Source organism: Notolepis coatsorum, assembly GCF_963971535.1.
Source record: "Notolepis coatsorum genome assembly, chromosome: 13".
In the NCBI taxonomy this organism is placed as follows: Eukaryota; Metazoa; Chordata; class Actinopteri; order Aulopiformes; family Paralepididae; genus Notolepis; species Notolepis coatsorum.
Window position 1 is genome coordinate 62,685,281 of NC_140177.1, and position 18,995 is coordinate 62,704,275.

Genomic DNA, 18,995 nt, shown 5'->3' on the forward strand with positions numbered 1-18,995 from the left:
TCGGGTCTCCTTCCTTCAGCTGTACTTTAGTGGGGGGGACCCCCTGTGTCACCGCCCGCCACACCGGACCCAACTCGGGGTCGTCCGCCTGGAGCTGCCGCATTTCCGCCCAGTCATAACCGCTGTTCCCCTTCCGTGCCGCTATCCGTCGTGCGCCGACACTCGAGACCTCCCGCGTCTCTGTCGGTCTCCCAGGGCACAGCAGGGCCCGCACTTCTTCCGCTGAGACCATGACGTAGCCCTCGCGGGCGACTGGGGCGGGGCCGGACCATGGAGCGGCCCGTTCCTGGAGACCCTGACGGGTGTGGGTGCGGGCCGCGGCTATCATTAGGAAGTCTTTCTCAGTGTCTTCCACTTCAGGTTCTGATTGCATCGGCATGCGAGACAGAGCGTCTGCGTTCTGGTTGAGTCGACCAGGTTTGTAGTGCACCACGAAGTCGTACTCCGCGAGCTGAGCGTTCCACCGCTGCTCCACTGCTCCCAGGTTGGCTGTGCCGAGGTGTCTCAACGGGTTATGGTCGGTGATCACGGTGAACTGGGCGTACATCAAGAGGTCTCTGAACTTCTCAGTGACCGCCCACTTCAGGGCGAGGAGTTCCAGCTTGAACGCACTATAATTTTTGTCATTCCTTTCGGACCCACGCAGGCCTCGGCTCGCAAAGGCGATGACTCGCTCCACACCCTCCTGTTCTTGACTGAGTACCGCTCCCAGTCCCAAGTAACTCCCATCAGTGGTCACTATGAAGGGGAGCTGGAGGTCGGGGTAGGCCAGCACCGGGGGTGTCAAGAGGCATTGCCGCAGATGATCGAAGGCCGTCTGACACTGCGGCGTCCACTTGAAGGCCTCGGGCCGGCCCTTGGCGAACCCCTTTTTTTCTTTCCCCATCAGGGCGTGCAGTGGCTGGGCCACCTGGGCGAAGTGGGGCACGAACCGCCGATAATAGGACAGGAACCCGATCACCTGCCTCACTTCCTTCGCTGAGCGTGGCGCCGGCCAGTCCTCCAACGCCTTCACTTTGTCGGTGTCGACCTGTATGCCGGCCGCGGAGACGACGTGTCCCAGGAACTTGACTTCGGTCTTCAGAAGGAAGCACTTCCGGGGCTTGAGTTTGAGCCCATGCTCCCGAAGCCGTCCAAACACCAGGTCCAGCTTCTGACAGTGGCTCTCGAAGTCGCTGGCGAACACCAAGACGTCGTCTAGGTAGACGAGTAGGACGTCGAAGGCCAGGTCCCCCAGCACGGCGGTCATCAACCGCTGGAACGTCGCTGGTGCGTTACACAGTCCGAAGGGCATACGAGTCCACTGGTAGAGGCCGAAGGGCGTCGTGACGGCCGTCTTCTCTTAGTCTTCCTCTTTCACCGCCACCTGGAAGTAGCCGGCGGTGAGATCGAGCGAGGAGAAGATCTTGGCCTGCCCCAAGGCGTCTAGGGACTCCTCGATACGAGGTAGGGGGTAGGCATCCCGGTGTGTCACGTTATTTAGGTGGCGGTAATCGCAGCAGAACCGCACAGAGCCGTCTTTCTTTATGACGATCACGGCTGGTGACGCCCACGGACTGCAGCTCTCTACCAGGACACCCAGGTTCACCAGATCTTGCACGTGTCTCTTTACTTCTTGGAACACGTGGGGCGGTATTCGGCGGTGCCGTTGCTTGACCGGGTGTGCGTCACCAGTGGGAACGTAGTGTGTGACCGTGGTTGTGTAACCATAGTCCCCGTCGTCAACGGAGAACACCGCCTTGTGTTTCTCCAATACTTGATTCAGCCGGCTCACTTGGGCCGGTGTGAGATCCTGCAGGTTCGCCTGTACGGCCACGGCGAGCCCGCGGGTCTTCCCGTCCGGCTCCGCCTCTGGCGGGCGGTCCCGAGTCTCAATCGCCGTCACTCGGACGCCTCCGTCCACTTCCTCCACGGTCACTCTCTCCTTAGGCCGTACCTGACGGGGGCAGTGGATCTCTGCCAACCTGGCCCGAGGTCGGAGCACCATCTCGACGTTGGTCGGGTTCAACACCCGCACAGGCACTCTCCCCTGTCGGGCGTATGCCACCACGTTCGCCACCAATAGTCCGGGAGGCAGGTTGGCCCTCGGCGTGTGCTCTATCATCACGGGACGCCGCATCCCCGCTGTCGTCTCACAACGGCCTGAGACGACCACTTCGCTGTGCAGGGGAATGACCACTGGCTCCCTGCCGGCCACTTTGACGTACACCATCCTTCCCGGGGCGATACACTCTCGGGCTTCCTGGGCCATGGCGGCGACCACACGGCGGATGGCGACGCTCCCCGCGTCGACACGTCTTCGGCTCGCCGGCCGCATCCCCTTGATCCCCTTGAACAGGCCATCTACCCCGCCGAGCACGTTCATGCCCAGAAGTCCCGGGATAGCGTCTCTTGTGGCCACTCGGCCTGGATCGTCTTTTAGTATGAATTTCCCCGGAAATGTCATATCCAGGCACTTCACTTCGGCGTAGAGACACCCCACCACTGGGATCTCCAACCCGTTGGCGGCGAAGAGAGTGATCCAGTTGGAGGGGGTCAACCTCGACCGCGGGAAGTGTCTGCGGAAGTGGCTTTCGGTCATGGTGGTGACTTCGGCGCCGGTGTCGAAGAGGCAGCAGGTCTCGACCCGTCAATCTGGACGTCTAAGGTGAGACATTCCCCCATGTCTTGCGTCTTAGTGCCCCCTGCGGCCGAGTCGGCGACTCCGGTTACGACGCCGTTGACTGCCCTTCGGGATCCGGGTCGGTACCCTGACGAGCCCGGAACTTCGGGGGTGGGGGCAGGGGCTGGGTGGGGCTCGCTGGCGTGGCGGGGGCAATCCCTGCTGATGTGGCCCGGCTGATTGCAGGCATAGCAAATCAACCTGCCCTCTTCGTCCCGGCGGGGCGGTTCCCGCTTAGCGGCGGGCGCGTTGTCTCTGCGTCGCCGTCCGGGGCCGCCTCTCTGGGTCGCGTCCCGCGTCTGTTGGACGGCCTGGAAGAGTTGCTCCTGACGTGCGTCCAGCCGCTCTTGCCCTGCAAAGAGCCGCTTAAAAGCTCCCTGTATTGCGTCTCCGCTCATCGGGGCCTCTCGTCCTTCTGCGGCTGCGGCGTGGACCAGGGCCTGGGCGCCACCCCTAGTGGGGGGCAGGACCATCTCCTCCTCTTGCCTCTATTGCCGCCATCATCAATTCGAGAAACGTCTGCTCCCCGTTCTCTTTTATGGACTTCTTCATCTCCCGTCGCAGCATCCCATCCTTCAGGCCTACCACAAACTGCTCCTGCAGCCGGGCGGCAGGATCCGCGACTCGTTGGGGTTCCCGGCCCTGTATGCGACGCATCTGTTCCTATAGATCATACGCAAACTCCCTCACGGTCTCGCCATCTCCTTGTCGGCGGTCGAGGAACTCTCTCAGGCGGGCACTGACCGAGGTCTTGTCTCCGTACATCTCCTGCAGCACCCGGAACACGGCGTCTGGCTCCGGGGCGGTCCCTTCTAGCACGAAGCGCACTGTCCGTTTAGCCTCGCCCTTTAGATGCTGCTGTACGAACTCCGCCTGTTCGTCACCGGGCACTCTGCTGCTCCGAAAATGCACCTTCATGTCTCGGATCCAGTCCTCCACCAGCGGCTCTCCTCTCTCTTTCCCCCCTCCGAATTCGCTGCACTTCCGCTCTCGTTGGACGTACACCACCGGGAGGGGCGCTGGAGGAAGCTGTTGGATCATGGCTTGGGCCAAGGCAAGCGACTCTCGGTGCCTGGCCTGCTCCAGTTGTTCGTGTTGGTGGTCTAGGGCTTCCGCCTGGTCTTGGAGTTGACCCTTTAGGAACTCCACTTCGGCGGTCAAGGTCAGCACCGTCTCGGCTTCCCTCCCTTCCTCTTTGAGCGGGGGCGGCGAGTCCCCTCCTTGCTTCACCCGGGACGGCCCGGCTTTGGCCCCCGGCTTCGGGGTGTCGTCGTCCGACATTTCAGGTCTCTGGGTCGTCACTTACAAGGGAGTGGAGTAGGATGTTGATCCTGTTCGTGACGCCAAATGTAGCAGGGTGGATTATCCCTGCTTCGTGGGAACGGTGATGTGCGGTCAATAGGTAGCAAGACACAGTAGCACTCTGGCCAGCTGCACCTCCGTCTTTGGGGTCCGGAGCGTCAACTGGAGGCTGGCAGTGGGGATGGATGAGGCCCAGGGTTTACAAACCTGGTCCGGTACTCTGGTCTTCCTCCCTCTCTCTGGAGCAGTCAGCAGTACTCCCCAACACACCCTCACTCTCCACAGTTGCCCCTTTTGCCCTCCCACACCCAATGACCGGATGGTAGCGAAATAACTTGGTCCCCCCCGCAAGCAGTACCCTCTGGTGACACCAGAACCCTTACAATGGAAATGGAAAAGGTAGAATAGCAAGGGGTTACGATTACATATATTACCCGTATCAAAGGGTTAGGGTTAGGGTTAGAAATAATGAAAGACACACACACAGTGCTCCCGTTCTGGATGACTGTATTGTAACTCAGCCTAGTTACAACAATGCTACGTCTGGTGATTACTGCACCATGGGTATCCATACAATAATTACTGGCATGAATCAATGGCATGAGTCAATTATAATATTACACACAGGCACCAAGTGCTCTCCGGTACCCAGACTAAACGCTGCCCACGTCTGGGCGGAACACAGTATTTACCTTCTCTAAGGAATTACACTCTTACTGTCCCCGGTTGAGAATATGGGGAAGGAAGGGGGAAGCATAGGGAAGAGAATAAAGGGATTCACAGAACGGGAATTATTTAGGAAATACACGCCTTATCACGCTCAAAGAAAAGGAATAAAATAAAAGAGTGAGCCCACAAAATACCTATAAGTCCTATCTTAATGCCGGCATCTATTGTTCGGGGTACCCCTATTGAACTGTGGTTAACAACGTTAACTTCGCCCGCGGGCAGCACCACACTGTATACTGTATATGGAATCGGGAGCATCAATGCTCGTTTGTACTCATCCGAAATGGCCGCCTCGCCACTCCACTGTTGTCCGGGAGGCAAGATGGCGTCGAACGCTCTCGCGAGGATGTCAGCAGGCGGAGCTAGCAGAGAGGCAGCGCTGGCTGAGCTGGTGCTGGCGATGACGACCTCTGCTGGTGGTAAAGAACTCCCCGTGTCCTGCAGGCAGCCTGGAGCAGGTGTGCTGCAGCACTCCGGTGCAAACAGCTGTTGACGCCCGGGCAGACTGCTTGGAGGTCCCGCACGTCTTTGGCACGCAGACTATACCGTCACTTAGGGGTGGACGGTATAAACGGTATACGGTATAAACGGTATTAATTTGCTCTACGGTATGGATTTTGACTATACCGTTTAACCGGTAGAGCAGCTCTAAAATAGCAATGACGTCATGTAACCACAGCGCGACTATTTCAATCGCATTTGCCCCTAAAAATAGATAGAATTAGTCATAGATAATAGATATGTGCAAACTGGAAAAAGTTATTTAGGAGGCTTCGCGCAGTGGGCGTGTCAACACGCAATTGTCATTTCATAATAAACACATATCACCGCGGCGCACAGCAAGTTTCAATTTCAGTTCCTGCCATTTTTAACCAGTGGAGAAAGGTAATATATTTCCCTATCGTTTTTCTTATATGAATTATTCTACATTAATAAAACATACCTGGTGATCAACTACAGTTTGCTGTAAACATTACGATATGTGTGTAGTGTTATGATAACGACGGCAGCAGCGGGAGCCGGGAGGAAGGCGTGCAGCAGTGGATTTGCGAATAGCATGCAGCTGCAGAGCCGCAGAGCCAGTGGCTCTTTCAGGTCTGGTCACAGGCCCGTCAAACAGCGCCCCCCCCACCCTTGCGCCGTTCTGACCCCCATCGTCTCTAAGCATTTTGTGTGTCAATTTGTTGACACATGTGTCAATTTGTTGACACATGTGTCAATTTGTTGACACAATTGTCAATTCTTAAAGCTGAGGATGAGTGGCACCTTTGTCTCAATTCTTATTCAATTCAATTCGCTCTGCGGCTCTGCAGCTACATATGCTTCTAGCAAAATCCAGCCCCGCTGTTTGCAATGGGAGCAGGAGTCTCGACTCGGGACTTATTTTATTTGGAATATAATGACTATACGCAAAAGTAGCCTAGTTTTAAGTTAAAATATTCTAAATCTACATGCCTTGAGGATGTCATTCTTTATATAGCCTGCCTATCAGGCAAAAAAAATTATTCTAACAGAAACACTGATACCGTGATATATACCGTTACCGTCTATGCTTCAAATTATACCGTGATATAAATTTTAGACCATACCGTCCACCCCTACCGTCACTGTAACTAAGTATAACACGAGCAATACTACTGTGATCCTTAGCCGCACGCTACCTATACCGCTCACTGTAACTATGTATAACTCGACTGTTAGTGCCTGGCTCTGCACTTATTGTTCATATCATACCACTGGTACTGCTAGGATATCGTATCCACTAGCCAGTACTTCCTATCACCCGTTGTCCTCTCCCGGGGCACTCCGGCATAAACGTCAGCAACGGGGCTATCCAGAGCTCCCGTTAGCTGTGTCCTCTCGTTGTCAAGTTCACGGCCGAAGAGAGCGACTTCCGCTGGACTCCTCCCTTTATGATCTCCCAACTCTCTCCGCGGCTCTCTGCCTGCTACTGCCCCCTGCAGGTCCCGCCTGCCAGTCACAAGGGGAGACGCACTGTAGAATATGAATCAGTATTGTCATTTATAATCCGTATTCCAATGCTCTTCAGAAGGGGACGTTTGTGTCATTGTTCGTGTGAATCAATGACACTAGTTAGAATGTCTTTGTGTATAAAAGGGATATAAAACACAGTCAGCAGTTCTGAATAATATACCATATTTTCCAGACTGCTACACATAGATCAGGAAAAGGCTTTTGACAGGGTTGAACACCAGTACTTGTGGAAAACTCTAGAGGCCTTTGGTTTCAGCCCAGGTCTCATAGCCAAGATCAAGGCTTTGTTCAGTAACATTGAGAGTGTGCTTAAGATTAATGGTGGTTTGAGTGCTCCTTTTAAAATCCAGAGGGGTATTAGGCAGGGGTGTTCTTTGTCGGGAATGCTGTATTCCCTGGCATTTGAACCCCTGCTACACAGGCTCAGGGCAGGCATCTCGGGGGTAAGTGTCCCTGGGTGCATTGCACCTTTTAAGCTTTCAGCATATGCAGATGACTTGGTTATTTTTATAAATAAACAAGAGGACATCAATGTGTTAGTTGAAAATGTGGGACATTTTGCTTTGATTTCATCGGCTAGGGTCAATTGGGGGAAGAGCGAAGCACTCATGGTGGGTACGTTGTGCAGCAGACTCACTTTACCAGGGGGCCTGCATTGGAAAAAGGGAGGTTTCAAATATCTGGGAGTTTTTTTAGGGGATGAGACTTTTAAAAGAAAAAACTGGGAAAATGTACTGGAAGTAGCTCAAGGCCGTTTAAAGAAATGGAAGTGGATTGTACCAAACATGTCGTATAGGGCAGCGGTTCTCAACAGGGGTTCCGCGGCACACAGGGGTTCCGCGGAGAGCTGTCAGGGGTTCCGCGAGATGCCTGGCAATGTTCTTTAAAAATATAGAATGACAACAGTCTTATTTTGAAAATCCTATAGCGGGTCTCATTTATGCCCACGCGCAGCTCCAGCTATAATAACTAGGCTCCGAAAGCTAGCAACATTAAGGTCATTATGATACTCTTATTTTGAAAATCCGTGGTGTCGTGACTCATATCCGCTCCAGCACACAGCCAATAGGATGCATCTCCACACAGCAGGCTGAGCAGTAGCGTCTCTCAGCTCAGCAGTAAGTAGCGTCTGGATCTGGAACGCGGACATTGAAACACAGCAGCTGCAAGGGTAGTGTTTTTGCGACCCAAAACAAATCCCTGCTGTTTTATTCCGCAACGGGTCAAATGCATATAACATGCTTTGCAATCCTTGCCATTCCTTTATGACCACGTTGTGTTTAAGACCGGAATTACTGTCCCGTTACCATAAGCTAACAACAAGCTAAAAGCCCTGTTCAGAGCGACAGAGAACAGCAGGGTGGGGACTTAGTTGGAAGGATGACTGGGGGGGGGGGGGGGGGGGGGCATTCTCCCTCTATGTGTGTGCGTTTGAAAAGATGATGAAGTCAGACTACTATATTATATTGATAGTAAATGTACTGAGGGTGGACAGACAGATTATGTTGATATTTAAACATAAAAAATACAATACATAATACATGTATCCATGATCATCATGCAACATAAAACAATTGCAGGAACGGTTTGGGAGAGGAAGGTGTTTTAGGTTGCGTGTTCCAAAAAATTTACTTAAAGTTTAAAGCTCAATATATCAAAACGTGGCACTTTATAGTGAACAGGCACTTTATAGTGAATCCAAATTCTTTTTGGATTACAGAAAATTATCCCTAAAGTGCTATCTGTTGCAGCTGCACTGTTTTCTATGAAAATACCATATTTGGATAAGTTTGACCATTTCTAAAAATCTGAAAATCATTATTTAATAAAACACAGAAAAGTATCACCAAGTTACTCTGGATAAAAAAATAACTTTACAGACAACATTGAGACAAAGCTTCCTGACACATCTCCATCCAAACTCTTGGAAGAACTCATTGAAATCTCATCTGATACCACCTGGAGAGCTAGTTTCAGAGTGTGGTGCTGAGTACCAAGTATCTCATGATGCTGCAGTTAAGGTGTTGATACCATTCAGCCCCACATATCTGTGTGAAGCTGGCTTTTCATCCATGACAGCTCTGAAAACAAAATATAGGGCCAAGTTGAGCCTTGATGATGACATGCGTGTTGCCTTGTCAAAGATCTCCCCACGTATTGACCGTATTATTAGCCAGCAGCAGCGGACCTCGCATTGAGCTAGAAATGTCCACTGAGTGAACAAGTGCTTATTTTCTGTATTTATTTATATTTTTTGAGAAATGGTAACTTGGTGATCCTTTTCTGTATTTAAAAAAAATACATGATTTTCTGATTGTCAAACTTATCCAAATATGCTATTTTTATGGAGAACAGTGCAGCTGCAACAGATAGCACTTTAGTGATCCTTTTCTGTATTTAAAAAAAAAACTTTTGTCATCAGATTCAGACAACTTTATTGATCCCGCGTGGGGCAATTCATATTTGCAGATTCACCAACAAGCAACAAAGGCAAACAAACAACAAAACATCTCAACGACAGCACGGCAAATAAAGAGTCATTGTATCATCATTGTAGCAAAAAAGACAGGACCGGGAAAGTATTTATCGTATGTAGGGGTGCCCTGGAATATTTTATTGAACACAGGGGTTCCTTGGCAGCAGAAAGGTTGAGAACCCCTGGTATAGGGGCCGTGTTCTGGTAATCAATAACCTAGTGTCTTCTAAACTGTGGCATCGTCTGATGTGTGTTGATCCCCCAATAGACCTTCTCCCTAAAATTCAAGCTTGTTTTTTAGATTTTTTCTGGGACAAGCTGCACTGGGTGCCCCAGAGTGTTTTGTATTTGCCCAAGGAGGAGGGTGGGCAGGGTCTTGTGCATCTGTGCAGTAGGGGTGCAACTTTTCGACTCCAGTTCATTCAGAGACTTTTTTATGGACCAAAAGACGTGGTGTGGAGGCCGGTGGCTTGTGCCATACTGCAACAGCTTGGGGGACTGGGACTGTCGAATTCTCTGTTTTTGATGGATTTTAGCGGTGCTCGGTTAAATGTTCTACCTGTTTTTTACAGTGTACTTTTTAAAACATGGAGTTTGTTCGATAAAGGCCAGGTCTGACACATTCCGGGCAACTCTGCAGGTCAAATATCACCACACTGGGCCATATTGTGGAATTGACAGGAGCGAACATGGACAATGCTGCTGCTCTTGCTTCACGCTTGGGAGTGAAATCCATCAGGACGGTCAGCATGATGCTGGGAAAATGGAAGCAAGGGCTCAGTGAGATAGAACGTTGCATGTTGACAGAGTTTAAAAACTGGTCTCTTCATCCTAGTGATGAGGATATGTTTCCTACGTTTAAGCTGCAGCCTGATTTAAAAAATTGCACAGGGCCTCTTTTAGCAATGGGAGATGTTTCTGGTGTGTTTTTTGATGAGGTTGATGGAAAATGTTTGTACAGACTGTTAGTCAAGGTTCTCCACAGGGAGAAGCTCAACGGGAGAGGTGACACTCCCTGGAGAGCGCACTTTGGTCTCAGTGATGAGGTGAAACCAGAGTGGCGAGCACTGTACAAACCACCATTATTCAAAAGAATTGGCGATCTGCTGTGGAGGGTTTTACATGGCATAGTGGCTGTCAATTATTTTATTTCCATATTGAACCCTAACGTCTCACATGACTGTCCTTTTTGTGCGCAAAGGGAAACAGTTTTCCACTGTTTTCTGGACTGTTCCAGGCTGCTGCCTCTGCTAGGGTTACTAGAGAGACTTTTTCAGTCCGGTGAAGAGGTGTTCTCGAAAGAGAGGTACATTTTAGGTTTTAAATACTGTAGAAAGGAAAAAAGCAAGTGTCACCTTTTTAATTTAATTTTAGGGAGAGCAAAGATGGCTGTGTATCTCAGTAGGAGGAATAAGATAGAACAGATCTTGGATCATGATGTTGTATGTCTGTTCAGAAAAATGATCAAAGCCAGACTGAGCATAGATTTTAATTATTATAGAGCATTGAACAACCTAGATCAGTTCACTGATATATGGGCACATAAAGGAGTGTTGTGGAAGATGAGTTGGTGTTGGCAATTGAGCTGATTTGAGTTTTTTCTTTGTTGTGGTTGTTTTTTGTTGTTGTTGGTGGTGTTTTCTTTTGTTGTTCTTTTGTTGTTGTTGTTGTTGTTGTGCTTTTAATAATTGATTGTCAAATTGTTTGTAGGTGTTCTTGGAAGAAAGACAAGTGTTATACAGTTGACTGTGTAATACTTTTTGTTGTAATGTTGTAATGATTTATAAATAAAGTGTTGTTAAAATTCAAATTCTCTTACTGTCTGTCTCTGTCTCTCTCTCTCTCTCTCTCTCTCTCTCTCTCTCTCTCTCTCTCTCTCTCTCTCTCTCTCTCTCTCTCTCTCTCTTACTGTCTGCCTCTGTCTCTCTCTCTCTGTCTGCCTCTCTCTCTCTCTCTCTTACTGTCTGTCTCTTTCTCTCTCTTTCTTAAACTAACCTGTGTTTGGGTAGCAAACATAATCTCTGTGTGTGTATGTGTGTGTGTGTGTGTGTGTGTGTGTGTGTGTGTGTGTGTGTGTGTGTGGGGTGTGTGTGCGTGTGCACATGTTGATACAGTCCTGATATTGTATCTTCCTGTCAATATTTATATGATACACACACCACGCACACACACACACACACACACATACACACACACTACACACAAACACATATACACAGACACACACACACCACACACACACCACAAACACACACACACACACACACACACACACACACACCACACACACCACACACACACACACACACACACATACACACACACACACACACACACAGACACACACACACACAAACACACACACACACACACACACACACTACACTCAAACACATATACACAGACACACACACACCACACACACACCACAAACACACACACACACACACACAGACACACACACCACACACACCACACACACACACACACACACACACACACACACACACACACACACACACACAGTACCAGTGTGTTCAGGGTGTGTCCGGGGTGAGAGGGAGTGGGTGGGGGGGAGAATGCAGAAGAGGCCGTCTTATTGGCCAAGGCAGTGAGTAGGTGGGAGTTGGAATGAGAGTTTTGTGTCTGAGCCAATCAGAGAGCAGAGACCAAGTGAGTGTGGGAGAGAGAGAGAGAGAAAGAGAGAGAGAGAGAGACTATAAACTCATATCCATACTCATACTTTCAGCTGTTATAATATAAATGCTGAACACTTTAACTCTTCATACATTCTGCTACTTCCCAGCTTGCACACACACATTGGATTGGCTTTTGTCGTAGTAACACTCCGCGGTCGTCGCAGTAACGCTCCGCGGTCGTCGTAGTAGCGCTCCGCGGTCGTCGTAGTAACGCTCCGCGGTCGTCGTGGTAACGCTCCGCGGTCGTCGTGGTAACGCTCCGCGGTCATCGCAGTAACGCTCCGCGGTCGTCGTAGTAACGCTCCGCGGTCGTCGTGATACCACCTGGAGACCTGGTCAGCCTTCCAACCAATCACAAGACCGGGATTTGAGAAGCGAGAGGAATAAGGAATAAGGTGTGGCTTGAATATAGCTTTGGACATGTGACATTCTATTCTATATATTTAATTTAATCATTTCTATTATTGTCAAAAGTTTTACGTATCCGTGCTCCCCATCTCTCCCTCCATCCATCTGTCAGTCTATCTCTCTCTCTCCATCCATCTGTCTCTCTCTCTCTCTCCATCCAGTTAAGCTGTAGGCTGTCAGTCTATCAAGCTGGAATTGTAACACCCATTTGATTCAATAGAGCTCTAAATCTGAGCCTAGTGTTGATTGGCTCAGAGATACTTCACTCAAACTGTCAACTATGTGATTGGAGAGTGGGAGGTGTGTGTGTGGTTAACACAGTTAGTGGCTTCAGCGCCCTTCGTGACATCACATGAGGACAAGTTTAAATATCTGTTAAACCAGATGTGAGTTCATCCACGTTTACCTGTGACTTTTATGTTGCGTGATCTGGGCACGCTCCGTTCCAACATCTTTCAACTCCCAAACTGGACTACAACTCCCAACAGGAGTATAACTCCCAAACGGACTACAACTCCCAACAGGACTAGAATTCCACTGGACTACAACTCCAAACAGGACTACAATTCCAAACAGGACTATCACTCCCAAACGAACTACAACTCCCAACAGGACTACAATTCCACTGGACTACAACTCCAAACAGGACTACAATTCCAAACAGGACTATCACTCCCAAACGAACTACAACTCCCAACAGGACTACAATTCCAAACTGGACTACAACTCCAAACAGGAGTATAACTCCCAAACGGACTACAAGTCCCAACAGGACTAGAATTCCACTGGACTACAACTCCAAACAGGACTACAATTCCAAACAGGACTATCACTCCCAAACGAACTACAACTCCCAACAGGACTACAATTCCAAACTGGACTACAACTCCAAACAGGAGTATAACTCCCAAACGGACTACAACTCCCAACAGGACTAGAATTCCACTGGACTACAACTCCAAACAGGACTACAATTCCAAACAGGACTATCACTCCCAAATGAACTACAACTCCCAACAGGACTACAACTCCAAACAGGACTACAATTCCAAACAGGACTATCACTCCCAAACGAACTACAACTCCCAACAGGACTACAACTCTCGTCTGATCTGTCTCCTGTTGAGAGCTCTGACTCAGATAAACAGGGAATACCATTGTCGACACAGGCCACGTTGGCATTGGTCAGTTATCATCGACAGTGGACTGTAATTGGTCAGTCATCATCGACAGTGGACTGTAATTGGTCAGTTATGTTCGGCAGCGTGAAGAAAATCATCTCAGTGTTCGAAATTCGAAAACAGCCTCGCCCACTTTCCCTCCCCCCCACCCTCTCCCCTTCTCCCACTTCCAACCCTGCAACCTCCTCCTCTCCTCTCTCCTCCTTGTCCCCCCCCCCTGCCCCGCAGCACCCCCACCCCCCCCTCACCCCTCCACTTCCTACCCTCACCCTACAGATAGTTGGTCTGATAGAGGGAGGGGGAGAGAGATGGAGAGGAAGGGAGAGAGAGAAGGGCATAGAGGGAGGGGGAGAGAGAGAGAGATGGAGAGGAAGAGAGAGAGGGAAGAGCATAGAGGCGAAGGGAGGAGAGAGAGACAGAGCAAAAGAGAAGCAGAAGGAGTTACCTCCTGCTGTGCTGAGGGGTCATAGAGAGGGGAGAGGTCGTGCAGGGGTCAGGGCCAGGGAGTCTTGGCCTAGCGCCAGATTGACCTTTAAACCTGTAGCCTTTGATCCCAGGATCAATAACAGCACATCTCAGAGTTCACCGTGTCCAAGTCTTAAAGCCAGAGGTCAAACTCAGCCTCCTGGGTCAAACCAACATCTGACCAGAACCAGAGCCCAACCCTTAACACAAGCTCACTTAAACACCAAGGTTCAACCTCACACTCTGACACAAGCTCACTTAAACACCAAGGTTCAACCTCACACTCTGACACAAGCTCACTTAAACACCAAGGTTCAACCTCACACTCTGACACAAGCTCACTTAAACACCAAGGTTCAACCGCACACTCTGACACAAGCTCACTTAAACACCAAGGTTCAACCTCACACTCTGACACAAGCTCACTTAAACACCAAGGTTCAACCTCACACTCTGACACAAGCTCACTTAAACACCAAGGTTCAACCTCACACTCTGACACAACCTCACACTCTGACACAACCTCACACTCTGACACACACTCTGACACACACTCTGACACACACTCTGACACACACTCTGACACACACTCTGACACAACCTCACACTCTGAGGCAGAACAGACCCCAGTCTGCATCGTGTCAATGTAATGTCCAACTACAACCAACCATGTCTCAATCTCACCAGCCTAAAACTCTAATCCAGCCCATAACCCAACCTCAATCTCTTAATCCCAAAGCCTTAACCCAACCTCAATCTCTTAATCCCAAAGCCTTAACCCAACCTCAATCTCTTAATCCCAAAGCCTTAACCCAACCTCAATCTATCAATCCCAAAGCCTTAACCCAACCTCAATCTCTTAATCCCCAAAATCTAACCCAACCTCAATCTATCAATCCCCAAATCCTGACCCAACCTCAATCTCTTAATCCCCAAAGTCTAACCCAACCTCAATCTATCAATCCCCAAATCCTGACCCAACCTCAATCTCTTAATCCCCAAAGTCTAACCCAACCTCAATCTATCAATCCCCAAATCCTGACCCAACCTCAATCTCTTAATCCCAAAAGTCTAACCCAACCTCAATCTATCAATCCCCAAATCCTGACCCAACCTCAATCTCTTAATCCCCAAAGTCTAACCCAACCTCAATCTATCAATCCCCAAATCCTGACCCAACCTCAATCTCTTAATCCCAAAAGTCTAACCCAACCTCAATCTCTAATATTAAACCCTACACCTCACCCAAACTGGACTGCTCAGACCGTTGACCATAAACCACTAAACCACACCAACAATCTAACTCCGCCCCAACTACTATCTCAGCGTCGCCCTCATTGGTCTGTGCGTGGCAAAGCCCCTCCCATTGGACGGGGCTCTGAGGCGACCCTGCTATCCTTGCTCCTCCTCTGTCATAGGTAACCACGGCAACTGGGTGGGGGGTTGGCGGGACGCATACAAAGGTGTGCACATACACACACAGAACCACACACACACACACACTCACACATACACACGTACACACACGCACATACTCACTGCGATGCACACACAGGTATTTACACACAAACAAATACCACAATGGTGATTTTGTTTTAATATGATATGCTGTATTTTAAATCAGTCAGTACATAATATAATAATATAACATTACAGGATCTGTTGAATGTATTATCAGTAATGTGTTGTGCATCCAAGAGGCCTGAAATCAATCAATCTATCAATCAATCTCATACACACTGTGTGTGTGTGGTTCTGTGTGTGTGTGTGTGGTTCTGTGTGTGTGTGGTTCTGTGTGTGTGGTTCTGTGTGTCTGTGTGTGTGGTTCTGTGTGTGTGGTTCTGTGTGTGGTTCTGTGTGTGTGTGTGTGGTTCTGTGTGTGTGTGGTTCTGTGTGTCTGTGTGTGTGTGGTTCTGTGTGTGTGTGTGTGGTTCTGTGTGTGTGTGTGTGTGGTTCTGTGTGTGTGTGTGTGTGTGTGTGTGTGTGGTTCTGTGTGTGTGGTTCTGTGTGTGTGTGGTTCTGTGTGTGTGTGGTTCTGTGTGTCTGTGTGTGTGGTTCTGTGTGTGTGTGTGTGTGTGTGGTTCTGTGTGTGTATGCGTGTGGTTCTGTGTGTGTGTGTGTGTGTGTGTGGTTCTGTGTGTGGTTCTGTGTGTGTGTGTGTGTGTGTGGTTATGTGTGTGTGTGGTTCTGTGTGTGTGTGTGTGTGTGTGTGGTTCTGTGTGTGTGGTTCTGTGTGTGTGTGTGTGGTTCTGTGTGTGTGTGGTTCTGTGTGTGTGTGTGTGTGTGTGTGTGTGTGTGTGTGTGTGTGTGTGTGGTTCTGTGTGTGGTTCTGTGTGTGTGTGTGGTTCTGTGTGTGTGTGTGGTTCTGTGTGTGTGTGTGTGTGTGTGTGGTTCTGTGTGTGGTTCTGTGTGTGTGTGTGTGGTTCTGTGTGTGTGTGTGTGTGTGGTTCTGTGTGTGGTTCTGTTTGTCTTCCAGTGACTCCAGTAACAGCATGGTCGCCATTGACTGCAAGATAGAACAGGCCATGGTAAGACTGACTTCTACTGTCTTATATAGTCTTCTATAGTCTTCTACTGTCTTATATAGTCTTCTATAGTCTTCTACTGTCTTCTATAGTCTTCTACTGACTTCTATAGTCTTCTGGGCCCTCATTTATCAACGTTGCGTACGCACAGATATGTGCGTAACCCCTGCGTACGATCATTTCTAAGCAAAGTGTGGGACTTATCAATTTGAACTTGTGCTTGACTTTGTGCGTACAGTATATCTACGCACACCTCGGAGCATGCGTACCGGTACAATATGAAGACTACAACGCGGCAATAAGCTTCCGTGCATTAGTTTCAACACTGGCGTGTTCTGTATGAACCGTAATTCATTATAGTTCATTGTAAAATAGCAACAGTAGTGTAATTATGGTCAAAACCCTATAAATAGCATTTGGAATAATAGGTATTTCTCTCCGAATGAATGCAGCATGGTTTATAGCATTATCGGAATATACGGGGTGTACTGACTGACTGCGCTCCGCGTAACTCAACTTGTTATTATTTTGCGCACAGACCGCAGAAACATGGGAACGTTTTGATTATATTTAAAAGGCTTTGCCATAATGTTAAACGAAACAAGTGGAATTTCGAAGCTGTAAGCAGAATACAAGTCATATGAACACCCACGATATAGTGTTCTTCCCCCTTCCTACTGTATAAGAAAGAATAAAAAACGCATTGCAACGAGAACAGAGGATGTATGTGTATTACAAAACCCTTGCAATAAATGTGTCTTAAATGAATGAAAAGCATACATGCTCTGGACACAGAGCATATATCGTGTGGGTGATATGACTTGTATTCTGCTTACAGAATTCCACGTATTTAGTTTTACAATGTCAAAGCCTTTTAATATAAATCAAAACGTTCCCGTATTTCTGCAATCTATGCGCAAAATAATAACGAGTTGAGTTCTAACAAAGAACGTATTACATGCTGGGTAGTATAAGGTATACACTGGTCCGTCCGCGAGGATAGCGACGAGGAGTCGGATAGCCATTAAATGCCATTTGAGAATATAGGCTATTAATGCAAAGCGACGGCCTATAGCCTATTATTTAATGTTTTCATAAGCGTAAAGATACAACAGCTTGATTAATGATCAAGTTAGTTTACTGTGCATATATGGATAATCATGCACGAGCATTGACGGTAGAACAAAGAGGTATTTATCAACACGGAGGAGCGTAGGACCCGTGTACGCACGGTTGATAAATCCCAATATTTCTGTGTGTACACACATTCTAAATTCTGTGCTTACGTATGAAAATAGAACACTTTCTAAGAATTGTTGATAAATGAGGGCCCTGGTGTCTTCTATAGTCTTCTACTGTCTTCTATAGTCTTCTACTGACTTCTATAGTCTTCTGGGCCCTCATTTATCAACGTTGCGTACGCACAGATATGTGCGTAACCCGTGCGTACGATCGTTTCTAAGCAAAGTGTGGGACTTATCAATTTGAACGTGTGCTTGACTTTGTGCGTATATCTACGCACAGCTCCGGCCGTGCGTACCTGGCGCCCGGTGGTAGAATATGAATATTGCAGTCTACCATGCGGAAATAAGCTTCTCTGCATTAGTTTCAACACTGGCGTGTTTAACTTCTGTATGACCCATAATTCATTATAGTTCATTGTAAAATAGCGACAGTAGTGTAATTATAACGGGCTCACGCGCGAACAAGAGGTTGGCCTGCTTGTTTGGCACGGGGGGGCAGACGCAGAACACCCACCTCCAAACACGATTAAATATTGTTTCAAATAAAAAGCGAAATACTATTATTTTGTGTCATGTTTCCAAATAAGATTGGCCACAACGAAATGCTCTCTACTTCAATTAGTTGGTTATAATAGATTACCTCTGTTGAAACTTCACTGAGACTAAAAGACAGTTTTTTTCTTTTTTTTTGGAGTCTTCTACTGTCTTCTATTGTCTTCTACTATCTCCTGATCACTTATACTGCCTTATATTGTCTTCTACTGTCTTCTATTGTCTTCTACTATCTCCTGCTCACTTCTACTGTCTTCTATTGTCTTCTACTGACTTCTATTGTCTTCTACTATCTCCTGCTCACTTCTCCTGTCTTCTATTGTCTTCTACTATCTCCTGCTCACTTCTCCTGTCTTCTATAGTCTTCTATTGTCTTCTATTGTCTTATACTATCTCCTGCTCACTTCTCCTGGTTTCTATTGTCTTCTATTGTCTTCTACTATCTCCTGCTCACTTCTCCTGTCTTCTATTGTCTTCTATTGTCTTCTACTGTCTTCTACTGACTTCTATTGTCTTCTACTATCTCCTGCTCACTTCTCCTGTCTTCTACTGACTTCTATTGTCTTCTACTGTCTTCTATTGTCTTCTACTGACTTCTATTGTCTTCTACTATCTCCTGCTCACTTCTCCTGTCTTCTATTGTCTTCTATTGTCTTCTACTGACTTCTATTGTCTTCTACTATCTCCTGCTCACTTCTCCTGTATTCTATTGTATTCTACTATCTCCTGCTCACTTCTCCTGTCTTCTATTGTCCTC

The 18,995-nt window shown here is 48.2% G+C and overlaps 1 protein-coding gene across 1 annotated transcript in view; it reads left to right on the top strand.

Moving 5' to 3' along the window:
- The window catches only part of tsc22d4 (TSC22 domain family member 4), a 115,724-nt gene that overhangs the window by 86,324 nt on the left and 10,405 nt on the right, over window positions 1-18,995 (top strand). Inside the window, exon 3 of the mRNA XM_084327455.1 lies at window positions 16,394-16,445. Coding sequence (XP_084183581.1) covers window positions 16,394-16,445 — 52 coding nt within the window. The remainder of the gene's footprint in view (window positions 1-16,393; window positions 16,446-18,995) is intronic.